This window comes from Vicugna pacos, unplaced genomic scaffold (genome assembly GCF_048564905.1).
Source record: "Vicugna pacos unplaced genomic scaffold, VicPac4 scaffold_21, whole genome shotgun sequence".
Classification (NCBI taxonomy): Eukaryota; Metazoa; Chordata; class Mammalia; order Artiodactyla; family Camelidae; genus Vicugna; species Vicugna pacos.
The window spans coordinates 17,911,065-17,926,105 of NW_027328742.1; the positions used below are offsets into that span (position 1 = coordinate 17,911,065).

Here is a 15,041-nt window from a genome sequence, read left to right on the forward strand (position 1 = left end):
GGGAGTCTCAATTTCTTTTCAAAGTCAACATACACACAGCACAGAACCCGCTTTCATGAGGATTAGCCATCCTTCTCCCCGTGATTCTCAGTCAAAAGGCCTTGTCCCTCAAGAGTAGATCATTTTGATAAAGGTAATCTCCTACCCCTTAAATATCTTCAGTAAAAAGATGATTCTCCCAGCGCTGGCAGTAACCGGAACTCTGTAATTTAACTGGCATTGATATTTCAGAGCTCTTCAAGAGTCTGACTACTTTAAAGCCAGAGCATTAATTTTTCAGTCCAAGCTGCACCTTAGAAATACACGTGGAGCCCTGTTAAAAACGCAGATATCCAGGCAGCACCAGATCAATGCACTTAGAGGCCCAGAGCACTGAAAAGGAGACCGCGTCCTCTGTTATACATAACTCAAAATAAAAACAATACCAAACCGTGAAATACACGCAAAGAAGTCCACCCTGGATCAGATTTTTCTTGAGGATCTTTGGTGTACTCTTCCTTCAATCTTTCAATCGTTTTTTATTTCGCTATTTTCCTCACCGTGAGCCTGCTCTTCCTACTGGATAACCCAGTACTGGGAGAGCCTTCAGACTTGTGGTCGAGCTTCCAGGGGGAGCACGCAGGGTGGGAAACAAAACTGGGCAGACAGAGACAGAGTCAGGTTGGGCGGAAGCCTCCCAGGCTGTGGTGCAGTTTGAGAAAGGTTCTGCACAGCTACCGAAGAGTCTCGGAGCCAGTCAGCTGTCAGAGGAGCTCCCTGTCTCCCAGGAGTGGGCCTGACCCAGCATCCCTGCCATAGGTCGCTGACTGATAGAAAGCATGGGAGGCACAGCCTCAGTGCAAACGCAGTGGTAATTTCACAGTGTGGCAGCTGGGCCCAGGGTCACATCTGTTCTCTGTGTCCTCCCAGTGCCGCAGATCTGTGCCACAGACCTCCAGTGTGGTAAAGGGGCCCACATGCCCAGGAAAGCTGTCTCCTGCCTATTACCTTTTAGAGCTCTCCATAGCTATTAATCTAAGGTCTCACTGTTACGGGATGGAAGAAGAAACACAAAACACATAAAACGTAAAAGCATCTGAAAAAAAAAAAGTCAAAGCAAATGTTATTGAGTATTTAACACAAGCCCACAAAGTTTTCACACCTGTAAACAATACACCAAATGTTTTATTTCTCTCAGTAGCTCATATGCAAGCAATTGACTCTCAAAGCATTTTTAAATAACACAGAAGACATTATTATACTTTACTAATGAATTCCTTCTGTCCCAGGGGATTAAATCAAACGAAAATAGCACAAATATTTGGAAGTTTATTTCTAAGCCAACTGAGATAATGAATTTATAGGTTTCTATGAATTAATTTATTTAGTTCAATGTTTTGTACATGCCATCAGTATAATATAATTTCTTAAAAATTAAGGACCTTGTCAATAGCTGTGATTCATATGAAAAATATAATCAGATGCCTTAAATTCCTGATTAGATCAGTTTTTAAAGCCACAAAATATTACTACACTTGAATAAACTTCAATTAACCACCGACACAGAAGTTCTGCTTAAATTAGAAGTTTTGTATATGATACTTTTCTTCAGAGAAAAACAAAGTGATTTTGAAAAGGTAAAGACCACCGTACGGTATCAAATATTTGGGGCATTAGCTACTCCACTTTATTTTTTGGAGTCAACAGTAAATAATAACTAGAAAAATATTTTTAAGTTTTAAGGCCAGTCTTAAAAAAATATGAATAAAGATAGTAGAAACATAACCACACATCAACAAAAATAGAGCAAAACCAAGTGCATCTATAATTTCATTTCATCATTAATTTGGTGATTTGAGGTAAATACCATGTTAAAAACCATGAGCAAATTTAAAGATTCAGCCAAAGAAATTAAGTATTTTTGAGCACTTTTCCCCAAAAACTTTAATAGGCAGTATATCTCTGACCAGAATAAGACGCAGAAAAGGTCAAAAGTAAGTGTCCTGAACTGATTCTCAGAGGCCTGCCCTCAGAGGACACAGCTACCAATTACGTTCCACAGTGTTGGTAGATGCCTTATTTTATTTATATATAAAGCAACTAGAGGTTTTTTTCATTGTTCCTGTTAAGTATTTAAAATACATTTGTAGCTATACGCTAAAATTAAGTCTTGGCTTACGATGCCCTTAAAAATCTTTCATCTTATTAAAAACAACTTCTGGAAATAAAAAAATATTGAACCTTTCATATTTCTGAGTCTTGAAAAACTTAAAAGTGCAACATTTTCATGCATCAGCACATTATAATTGTGCCATGTAAGTTCATCTCAAAAGAGCAAGTAAACAAGTTCCAAAACTTCGAGAGGACAGAGCGTAGATATTTTAAGGTTTGATTTTCCACATCTTGAAGGAGGAAAAATAAGTACCTAAGCAAAACATGTTTTTATCAGGAGGAAATAATGTTTTCATGAAAAGAAAACAGGAAACATGTCATTTCTCCCTTCAGTGGTTTCTCTTAGGTCAATTACCTGGTTTACCAAAAATGTTATATCGTTTCAATTACCGAACAAGTTACCCTTAAACAAAATAGCCAACATTTGCCCAAAGACTGGTCTGAAACCTCTCAGGAAACACTCGTCTTCTAAGCTCCTTTCTTATTCTTCAGTAAGGACTGTAATTAAAAAGAAGCCTACTGCCTTTGTTTTGCGATTTTGACATTAGTCGAAGTTTCACTCTGAGTTTGAAGTGGTACTTCTTTAAGAGTCTGACCTATCCCGGTGGCAGGATCAAAGGGGACTGCTCACATACACACAGCTACAAAATCAGAGTCAAAACTAAAGGGGAATAAAGAAAATCCAACACTAACTACTCTGGAAAAGAACTCTAAAACTAAAGGATTCCTTGAAAAATTCTCTTTAGCTGAAGATAGCAAGATAAAGAAGAGTGGTTTACAGACAAGACCGTGATGGGTTTCGCGCCCAGCAGCAGCCCCCTGGGACCCGTGATTAAGATGGCATCTGGGGCCTGAGAGGTTTCAGTGATGACCGCTTCATCAGTTTTTGCTGCTGTCTCATTGACTGCGCATCCTCAATGGCATGACACGCTCTCTGGAAAACAAAATGTTTGCCATGAACGGTAACGACAAGGACAGGCTCATGTGCAGGAAGAGAAAGGTACAAAGTCAAGAACGTGAGCGCTGCACACAGGTCCAGAGAATACACAGTCAATACATGTCATGCTAAGACCCTTCTGCCCGATTTAAGCCCACGGCCTATTAGTTTAAGCTTAGATATCCATCCAAAGTTCTAAGTGGAAGGTCTTTTGGAAAAATAATGGGTATTATTAATTATGTCAGATTTTTTTTTCATCTTTCAGCTAAACAACTGAGGGGACATTCTTTAAAGTAAATTGTTTACCTCTGCCGTGATGGTATCCTGCAGGTAAATTTTCTGAACATAGCCTTGATTGGCACTGTCTTTTTTGTGGAACAGACCCTGTTTCTGTTTCAAAAGAAACAGTGAGAGAAAAAAAAATTATTACTGGGAAGAAAAAAAAAATTATAACCTTTAATTGAATGCTTAAATGTCAACTCTATTTTATAACCAGCAGACTAACCAAATACACATACTCAGATAAGATAAGAAATATATCATTTTGGTACAAGGATAGTGGTTCCATGTGCGAGCTGTTAAAATTTATGAAATTGGATGAGTATATATCTATCTGCATAAAATAATGGCTTTCTGCAGGAGATGATAAACAGCCTACAGAAATACCACTTGATAACTCATCACATCTGACAAATCAAAAAACCCTTCCTTCATTTCCTTGGCTGATAGATAAAATTCTTACATAATGTAAAATACATGGAGTCAATTCTCACCACTGATGTGAAAGAAAAGTGATAACTGAGGAATCTGTAATACATATGCACAGTGACACAGTCTTTCATAGTCTGAAAACTGTGTTTCCCACACCGAGGCACTCTTTAAATTTTGACGCTCTACAAGGATGCAAGGCTGAAATGCAAGATGGCATAGTTTCATCATAGTTGCTTTTATTTGTAAACTTACATAAAAATAAAAGTAAATGTAAGTTAAAGGACAATAGTAGTTACATCTCTAACTATTAATTTTCATTTTTAAATTTATTTTTAATGACGTTTACAATGTTGTGTCGGTTTCTGGTGTACAGCACAATGCTTCAGTGATATCGGAACGTACATATATTCATTTTCATACTCTTTTAAACCATAATTACTGCAAGATATTGAATATAGTTCCCTGTGCTCTACAGTATGAACTTGTTGTTTTTTATGATAAATGTTTTTCAGACAGTTTTCAGTGTTAGAGATAACGTCATTATTGTTTAGGAAGAAATGTATTATGGAAATTATCATCTTTGGAATAATTACATTTTTTAAAGGGGAGAAATTTAATTTATGTTATATATAATAAAAACTACACATTTCAAAGAAAAATGAGTCTGAGAACCAAGCAAAAGATGGGATATCATTTTTGCTAATTACTTTTTATGTAATTAAAAAGTTCTTCCTTAGAAAATGATGGAGAGGAAAGACATGAAAACATATTATATATTATAGAATGTAAAAGAATTCTATAAATGCCAAATATTATTAAACATGAATGTTTCAGACATAATATTTATAATAGCCTCTTTAAAAGTCTAAAAAAGGGAATCTTTTTAGAAGTATCTAAGATTATAGCAAAATAGTATCCATATGAAAATTTAGAAACCCTTCTATTTACTAATGCTTTGTTCTACCAAAAAGGAAGCATCAGTGGACAGAGTTGATATTTCACTCAACACAAAGACTGTCAGAAAATAAAGTACACAAACAAATGTCTTTTCTTACATTGCAGCATATAATAATAATAATAATCCTTCAAATATTTTGTAGAGTTAAGTGTACAACAGAGTCATAAGGTATTCATTTCCATTCATTTAACAAATTCTTGGCTCTAAAGGTGTGAGCCACGTTTTCTTACCTCAACTGAAATTTTGAGCAGACTTCCATCGACACTAGGAGAACGCACAAAATCCTCAAATGGGTATTGCCAGTCTACGGACGTGTGGCCTAGGATTTCAACTTCCTTTATGCACAACACTCGCCTATTTTACTGTCGGAGCCAGCCGACAATCGATCAGGTCCAGAAATCTGTGCTGCAGGACTGAGAAAAGAAAGACAAGACTAAAAGGAAGACAAGACTAAAAGCTGGGGGAGAGGGTCTCACTCTAGCCCGCAAGACGCTAGGTCAAGAGTGGACCTCGTGTTTATTTCCAGCAGTTAATTTATATGCTTTTAACCCATAGGCAACAGTATCGTAGGTAACGGATTGTTTTTATGATCTCTTAACAATGTGTACTAAAATCAGTAACTTGTGCATAGTTACATACATCATTATTGTTTATATTTCTCATCAATCAAGACTAACCGTTCCCCATGAGCTAACATTATTGATTACTGTATTGTTCCTCTAGGCTAAGATTTGTGTATTGGTAACTCAGGTAATTGTCGCTAAGATCACTAACTTATGTAACTTGTGTATTGGTAACTCAGGTGATTGTTACTAAGATCACTAACTTGTGTGACCTGTATCTCTCTTTCCAGAAGCCCCTGTTCTTAATAACTCAATGGCATCAAGATGTTTTTCCGACTCCAAATGCACCTGCTGTTTTTCTAACAAAGGGGTGGCGGGACAGAGATTGTCTTTGCTCAGTCAGCCTTACAGCCTGACGCCCCGCACTCTGGGAGTTCCCAGTTTCTGTGCTCGGCAGCCCTCAGGTCATGAGTGGCCCCCCGCATTTTACAAAACAAAAACATGCAGGTTGTGACAGGGAGTTAATTATTCTAATTATTTCTCTCTGCTGGACGACATAGGTATTGCTCGGTAAGCAATGTAACCTAGCACTAACAAAGAGTATGCTTCACATAAATTAAGAAAAAAAAGCCTAGATAAGTCAAATAAAGAGCAAACATGGCACCTACCAACTAACAAAGAGACTGCCAAAGACTCCTCTTCTGCCAGTCTTGCAAAATTCAGAGAAGTGTCATGTTTTCTTTTTAAACTGACCAGAAAACTGAAATCATTTTCTTTAAAACACATAAGGAACAGGCTGTACTCTCACCTTGAAAGCAGTAAAGGCAGTAACCCCTGAAAATGTTTACTTGGAAAATTATTAATTGCTCTTTACTGTCAAACATGTACACCTTCTAATCAAGAAAGAGTGTGCAGGAAATGTCACAGACCTCAAATGTCACGTCAGACTCACTAACAAATATCAGGTCTGAAAACTGTAACACTGTATCACAGAGTATCCCATTTTACTCACTAGCAATTAAAAAAAAAATCACAGAACCCTTAAAGGGCATCCACATTGATTTTCCAGTGTGGGATCCAGATTAGTTACTGATGTAACTAGACTTCATTCCAAAGTTTCTATTACAGAAAACAAAACTAGGAAAGGAGAATTTTTCATAAGAAACAAAGAAACAGGGTCTCTGCTTGAGAGGTGCTCACAGGCTGGAAGGGGGACAAACTTGTAGATCAATGCTGCTGCAGTCAGGTAAGCACCATGGCAGTGTGTGCAGGAAACTCTTTTGCAGCCCAGGAGAGAGGGGCTGACTGTGCTGCTGAAGTAGGTGGCTTAAGAATTGATTCTTGAAAGGAACAAGGTCTCTAGGTGGGAAAGGGAAGTAACAGTCCAGACAAAGGGAACAGTGCATTAATGTATATAGGGTTATAAAGGGGGAAGATTTATTTCAGGAATGTGGAAGTCTATGGCTGGAGTACCAAATATATACAGAGGTGAGAAAATTAGCTTAGTATCAGATCTTTAAAGGCTTGCTTTTTTTTTTTTTTGCAGGGGAATGGGGAGCTTTTAAAAAATTTTGACATTAACCTAATCTACAGACAATGGAAGATGACAGGATAAAGTGAGCTGTGGCCAATGGAGGAGCGATGGGCATAGACAATTCAAGGTAGGAAGTGACTGTAACAGTCCAATCAGGAAACAGTGAGAGCCTCAATTAAGGCAGCGGCTGTGAAAAGAAGAGCTAGATTCTAGATGTTTGGAAGGTAAACTTGAATGAACTTGGGACCAGTGGGGTGTGGGGGCTGATACAGACGTCTGGCACTCTATTTATCTGCACCCTGCTGCTGAAACTTTGGGCATGTTTGGGGCTGTGCTGTGCCCTGTAGGAAGTTCAGCGTCCCCATCCCCAGACTACATGCTTGCACCCTTACACCTTCCAAACAGCCTCCAGGATGTGGACTCCACTCCCCCCACCTCCTGCCTGGTAGAGAATCAGATGGCAGAGCTGCGAGTTGAAGGTAACTATTACAAATCATTTGTCAAAGGCAATTCACCATTCAGACTGTCTTAAAACTCTGTTCTTTTTTTTTTTTTAAATTGAAGTACAATCAGTTACAATGTGTCAGTTTCTGGTGTACAGCACAATGTCCCAGTCATGCATGTACATGCATATATTCGTTTTCATATTCTTTTTCATTAAAGGTAAAACTCTACTCTTGATTGTTCTAACAGCATTATTGTTCTCCTGCCACCTTACATCTCCTTCATTTTCTTCCTCCTGCACCGTGTTTGCCAGAGCTCAAATCTTGGTCTTCTGTTCAACATACTCTCTCAGGGTGGTGTCTAAGGTCTCAGCTCCAGGTCTTTATCCAAACCCCAATTATCTACACCTATACCTGTCTGTACCTGTATGTCTCCCTGACTAGTGAGGCATCTCTACTCTGATATCTCAAAGCTATGACAAACTAAGTTCAAAACAAAAACAAAACAAATCATCTTTCCCCTGAAATACTCAGGTTAAAAACCAGAAAGTCATCTTGTAGTCCCTTCTCTTCCATATTAAATCACCCACCAGCCGCTGGTCTCTACCCCCTTATATCTGCCCTCATTTTTCATTTAGGCCCTCACCACTGCTACCAGGGTAACTGCCTGTCTCCGTGGTAGACAAATTCTAAGATGGTCCCCAAGATCGCCCGCCCTCTGGTATATAGCCCCATATAATCCCCAGGACTACGAATATGATAGACTTCACATCCAAGATTAGGTTTTGTTATAAGCCACACGTGACTTTAAGAAGAAAGTTTATCTGGGTGGGCCTGACCTAATCTTGTTGGTCAGAGACCTACGCCAGAGTTCAGAGTGCAGCTGCTCGTTTGAAGATGGAGAGAGACACATGACCAGGAACGTGAGTGGCTCTAGGAACAGAGGGCAGCCGCCCAGCTGACAGATCAAGGAAGCGGATCTCGGTCCTACAGCCACAACGAACTGAATTCTGCCGACAACATGAAATGAGCTTGGGAGGGGATTCTTCCCAAGATCTTTCAGAAGGAAGCTGACATCTTGATTTCAGCCTTGTGAGACCCTGAACAGAGGACCCAGCCACGCTGTTACCTGACTCCGGACCCACACAGATAATAAGTCTATTGCTTTAAGCTGCTAATTTTATGGTAATTTGTTGTGCAGCAAGAGAAAACTAATATGGTCTCTGACTGGCTCCCCTGCCTCCATTCTGAGCCTCCTCCAATCAAACTGCCTCCAGAGATCTTTCTAAACTACAAACCTCATCATATTACTTCTTGTTTGCAAACCTGGGAAAGGAAAAAGAGAGATGTATGTGTGTATGGTTTGCATATACCCCCGAGTGAAAAGCTGCAATACTGAATAGCAAAATAACAGTCCATACTTCAAAAAAAAATTAGTGATCTTCCATCACATTAATGATAAAACCTAAACTCTTCAGATGCCATGAGGAGACACCTATGACTCTTGACTCATCTCCCAACACGTCCTCACTAACATTCTACTATCCAACCATTCCAAACTACTCTTACTCTTCAAAGTGCCACCATTTTATGCCTCATCGTGCCTTTTATTTACCAAGGACATTTCCATTCACTGTAAGACTCAGCTCAAGAACCTCCTCAGCTAGAAAGCCTCCTTAGCTAACACTTTCCCCTGACCTTAGTTGCCACCTCACTAGACTGAGTTTTTCCCCTGTCTTCAGAGTCCGTACATCATTATAACATTATCACACTGGGATGTCATTGATAATTGGCAGGTCTCCCCATTACATGGGGAGGGGACAGAAGACGTAACTTTCAGCTCTGTGTCCCTGTACCTGTCATACATCTGACGGTGCAGTGCACTGAATGTTTACATCCCCCTCATATTTGTATATTGAATCCTGACCCCAAAGTGATGGTAATGGAGGTGGGGCTTTTGGGAAGTGATTACGTAGAGCCCTCATGAATGGGATTAGTGGCCTTATAAAAGAGGCCAGAGAACATTCCCTTGCCCCTCTGCCATGTGAGTACGCAGCTAGAAGACAGCCATTCATGAATCAGGAAATGTGCCCTCACCAGACACAATCTGCCAGCACCTTGATCCTGGAATCCAGAACTGTGAGAAATTAATGTCTGTTGTGTAAGCCACCTGTCTATGGTACCCTGTTAGAGCAGCCCAAACAGACTAAGACAGATGGTTTAAAAAAAAAAAAAAAGCCTGCTCAGGGAACAATTTCCTGATGAAGGTTACTACAATAAAATGTCATGTAGGAGGGAGGACTAACTAGTGGAGCCACAGTTTAACAAATTTAGTTCATGAGAGTTTGCATTTCGCTTCTAAAAAATGATTTTAAAAAAAATACTGGGACCAGCTATTTTCATCTTTTCAATTATTATCTGTATCAAGGGTGGGCAAACTACGGCCTGCAGACAAATCAAGGCCATGACCTGTGCTGGTAAATAAAATTTGCAGGGAGACAGCCACCCCCATTCACTCGCATACTGTTCACAGCTACCTTCCCACTCAAAGAGCCAAGGGAAGTAGTCAGGAAACAAAGAATGGCCCTGCAAGCCTGAACATTTACTATGTGGCCCTTTAACGTTCTCTTGACTCCTTACCTACAGTATATGTGATGAATAAGCCTAACGTTAGCAATACAAGATTCGAGTTGTTTTTTAAAATACTGATTTTAGAAGAAATGCTATATTTATGTAATCATTAAAGGTCAACCAGATCAGCATAATGGTAACTACCTCGTAACCAAAAAGCACTCCAGTCAGCGCCCACTACAGCTACAAGGGGACTAAGTCACTGTGCAGGTCAGGAATGTTATTTTTCTAACTGCCTCCTGAAAAAACTCTGTTAAGTGATTAGATTTCAAATTACTACGACTTTTCAGTTTACTTGAAGAAAACCAGATGTATAACGTACACATTAATATTCCTACAAAATGCCTAAATCAAACAAGTACTAAAGTGTTAAAGATTACCATCCCCCCAAAAAAACCTAACTGGCTTCCACTGCCGAGTGTTGAATCACATAAAAGGCATACAATTTTAAAATGAACTAATACACTGCCATTGAAGCTAACTACAATACACAATACAGATAAACACTGTTTTTGGTCTAATCCAATGGAGACAACATAAAATTATGGACATAGAAATAAGTGATTGCTTGTCAAATCTGTAAAAACCACATTTTACACTAATTGTTTTGTGATTATTTTTACTTCTTAATTAATGAACAAATCAGAGGACTAAATAATTCTCTCTTTGAAAAAGCTTGTAGGTTTAAGCCTGAATCCTATCATTTTAACCTTCTTTTCTCTCATTCCCATCTAAATATATTTAAGTGCAGTAGTAAGGCATTTAATGCAGATTTTGCCTGCTGAAAGGGCTTGCTTTAGTCCTACAAAAATGCATAAATTAAAATATTTAAAAAATAATCGTAATTGCCATTTTAGAATAAGTGACGTAAGGTAAATATCAGGAAAATAAACCTAATAAAATAAAGTTAGAATAAGTTCTTTTATTGGGAAAAATTATCTACCACTCCCAAGATACTTGGAAAAAAGTGAAGCACACAGAAATAATACCACCCTTTTAAAAACGTATGCTAATCACCCAAAATAAAGCCGTGAGAAAAAATGATTCATGAATTCACTGTTATAATTCACATATAATGGTAATGCCACTGCACTTACAAAGGCCATTTTAGACTCTGTCTCTCAAAGTTGTGTAATGTGGTTAAGCCCCTGAACTACGCTGAGTCTCATTTTCATATGAGAGGGTCAGAAGAGATGATCTCAAAAGATCTATCTAGTTCTGTATTTTTATGATTCCAAGACAATGAAAATTTTGTAGCTGAAGCATAATTTTATAAATCCTCTGCCATTTTAATCTTTAAAATTCTTATAATCTATATAGTTAGCACTTGAAAAAATGTCACTTAAAGTCAATACCTATTTGTAACCATAAGGCTTGTCTTCCTGCTTCCGGGAACAGCACAGTGGTATCGGTAAGTTTCTCCTTCTAACTTTTTGATATGACTCTGAAAAGAAAACAAGATTCAAGATTTGGGTTGTACATGCATCCATATAGTACTTCCAAAATTCTATATTAGCTAATTAGAATAACAGTGCCAGTTAGGATAAAAATTATTAGAAACAAAAGCGTAGTTCTACACACTGGCACATGAAGCTGGAAAAATATTCATAGTATATTTATAAATTAACTTCCACTGTGCCTTAAAAGACAAATAAGTATTAAATGCTTACTAAGTGATCGTCTAATAAAATACATCCTGTTGTGTGATAACACAGCAATTCAAAAATATCTGCCAGAAATAATCACACATTTTCATTAATATGAATGTACATTAATATAAAATTGGACATTAACATTACAGGGGTCCTTAGCCTGGGGTCCATGAACGGACTTTGAGAGGTCTATGAACTACCATAAAACAAAGTTTTATACTTTGAAAATGTGCTTCTGAACTTTTTTCAAAAGACAGTTCACACTTTTCACCAGATTTTTTTAAGGGGTCTGTGATCCTTCTCAAAGGTTAAGAGTCACCAATTTACAGAGAGGTCGATATACACATAATAAAATTCCAAGATAACTGATATTTAATATTTTTGAATATTTGGTCTCATACATTAAACACACAGGAGAACTACAAGTATATACTGAATCACATTGCTGGTAGAAAAGAAAATGTAATGACAATCTTAACGCAAACACAAAGGATTTCTAAGATTTCAAATAGACGATACAATTTATTCCTAAAGACAATTACAAGCATAAAATAATTCAAGTATAAATAGCAGCACATTAAAATACATTTATTTTTTCCAACTATCTCAAAACTATTGTGACTTCAGTCAATACACAATAAAAATCAGTAAGTTATTTTTTCTAATTAATGCTAATGAAATATTATTAACATTATTTATAATATACAATTTAAAATCAGATGAGATTAAATACAAAAATACAGAACATAAGCATACCTAATAAATATGATATTAACATTTTATAAACAAGAATACAACACTAACATTATCAAAAGGATAATATAGTCAAATAATAATCACAAGCAGAGAAAGTACACTTGTTATTATTTCAGTACTAAAATATACATTTTTTTATGTTAAAGATCCTTGATTCCCAGTCATTCCTTCACAATTAGGAAAAGCCATGAACAAGGAAGATACATCCCCAAAGGATGGGGTCTCATCTTCAGAATGAACCTCAGAGAGGAGTGGAGTTTAACAGTCACTTGCTCCACATTTTGACATGTAAATAGCTAAATCTTTTAACATTTATACCTTAATCCCTTTAAAGAGAATACGGGAAATGAATATAATAATTTAGCACGTTTATTTTCAGCTTTGAAATTTAAATAGGTTAAAATATTTAGTTTTGAGAAGCAATATACAAGAAACTACCCACTTTCCATCTTATACAGATTTTCATTAGTTATCAGGATTTGTGCTTTAAGTAATTTGAGACTTTTAAAGTATAATTTATCACCATAATGCATTATAGAAACCATGTTTTCAGTACTTCTAAAATTCACTACATTCTGAGATCCAGATTAAGATATTTGGTCACTGTGGTAGATTAGTTGATGAAATATTCACTCTCTTTCCAAAAATGCAACTTGAAGAATTTACAATATTTAGCAAAAGCACTCAATTTTTTCAAGTAAATGCTAAAGAAATAATACAAGGTTTGAAAATCAATACATATAACGACGTTTATCACAGCATTATTACTGTTAGTAAAATAACAGAAACAACTTTAATGTCAAGAACTGAGAATGGTCAAATATACAACGTAAGGTTCCCTCAACAGATAGTAAGGCAAAAATTAAGAATGAAGCATTTCTTCTAAAAAAAAAAAAGAACGAAGCATTTCTAAGGACATGGAAAAATATAATTAAAATGAAAAAGCAGGAACACCATTTTAAATATCATGTAATCATAACTATGTGAACCAAGATGAATATTAAATAAAAACTGGTTATATACATATATATAAATATCATATATATGTGTGCATAAACAGTAATTATCCTAGGAGAACAGAGGATAAGCAGAATATATCCTATGAAAACATGGTATATGATTTAGTAACTTTCAAAGTAAAGTATTAAATTAAAGAATATAAAGTTATACTCAAGAGAAAAAGAAAATAAGATAAATCAAAAGATTCCCAAATAAATTATTTAGAATGTATCTACATTACAATAAGCACTAGGAGGACACAATCCTACCCTCTAATGCTCCTTAATATTTACACACTTTTGTTACACTTTGTCCCTTAAGGGCAGAAGCCTCATTTCTTTTGTGTATCCAGCACAGTCTAGATAATCAAATACTTTGTACCCAACTAACTGATTACAGCAAGATGTACAAGGGATGAAACAGCCTAAATGTCTTAATTACTCAGGCCTACCCTCGCTACCCATGGGGAAGAATTGCCAAGTCCTCTTGTTAATGTACAATCATTCTATTTCTTTCAGTTCTGAAATCTTAACAAAAACTAATAAATCAGACAAGATGATTATATTTAGCTAAAATAATAAAGTGTCTTGAAGTTTTGTGCTTACTGACATGCAGTTGTAAAAAAGAGAAATCACAAGGAAAAGATTAATAACATAAAGAGCTAAACAAACAAAAAGTAAACAATAAGTAAAGAAACAACCTTTAACAAGTTTTAAGAGTTTCCAAAAGTCAAGTCTCACTAAAATTGCAATGTACCCAGGAAAATCAGAAATCCTTACTTTTACCTAAGAAGGAAGAATAATTATTAGTGACGATTTAAAGACGGCATCTGGAATGAGTTACTGTGCTTGATTCTCACAGAAACTGTACATGCTGTGACATTTTTGCCAACCCTCAATTATCTAGGCACAAGAAAAGTTTGTCAGCTATAGTTTCAGGCTGGTCTTTGGATGTCATTCTTTCTTTTTTAAAGTGCTTGTTTTAAATATGAAGCATTCAATTTATTCTTTTGGAAACTATAGTTTAAACAATCTATAGTCCAACTAAACAGTTGGATATTAACAGCTTCATTCTGTAAGTTTACACTTTGGTTTCAATTTTGGGAGGAAGCATGAAAGTTGCTAGACAAGACACGGCTGAGTCAAAACATTTCTATCTTTAGTAAAAAAAGAGAAATCAAAATATAACTTATTTTGAAAATTAACTATGGGGCTACTAATTTCAAAATAATAATTTACAATTTTTTTGCTTTCATTAAGATAATGAATCCACTCTATGGGGCTTAAAAGCAAAAAGGATTGGTTTTTAAAAATAAAGACATCTATAAATTCAAATGGCACATAAGTAACCTGCTTAATTACATATTCAACTTCTACTTACATTAATTGAAACTAATAATTATGAAATAAGTATAATCAACAAGGAGAGTTAATTTTTATAAAGTAGAAATGCTAAAGGCTAAGAATATATTTAGAAATTACTAATAATTAGAAAATAATTAGAAAATGGGAGGGAGGGTATAGCTCAAGAGGTAGAGTGCATACTTAGCGTGCATGAGGTCCTGGGTTCAACCCCCAGTAACTCCATTAAGAAATAAAAATAAATAAATGAAACGAATTACCTCCCCTCAAAAAATAATTTTTAAAAAAGAGAAATGATTGTCATTTATCTAGAAGGAGTAGCAAGTTGAAAAAGAAAACAAGATT

At 36.3% G+C, this 15,041-nt stretch overlaps 1 protein-coding gene across 1 annotated transcript in view; it reads right to left on the reverse strand.

The window, feature by feature from the left end:
• Positions 1–1,139: 1,139 nt before the first annotated feature.
• Positions 1,140–15,041, reverse strand: part of LOC140694372 (intermembrane lipid transfer protein VPS13C-like) — a 62,122-nt gene continuing 48,220 nt past the window's right edge. The window contains 4 exon segments of the mRNA XM_072957643.1: positions 1,140–3,085; positions 3,395–3,478; positions 4,988–5,111; positions 11,284–11,372. Coding sequence (XP_072813744.1) covers positions 2,984–3,085; positions 3,395–3,478; positions 4,988–5,111; positions 11,284–11,372 — 399 coding nt within the window. The 3' untranslated portion in view covers positions 1,140–2,983.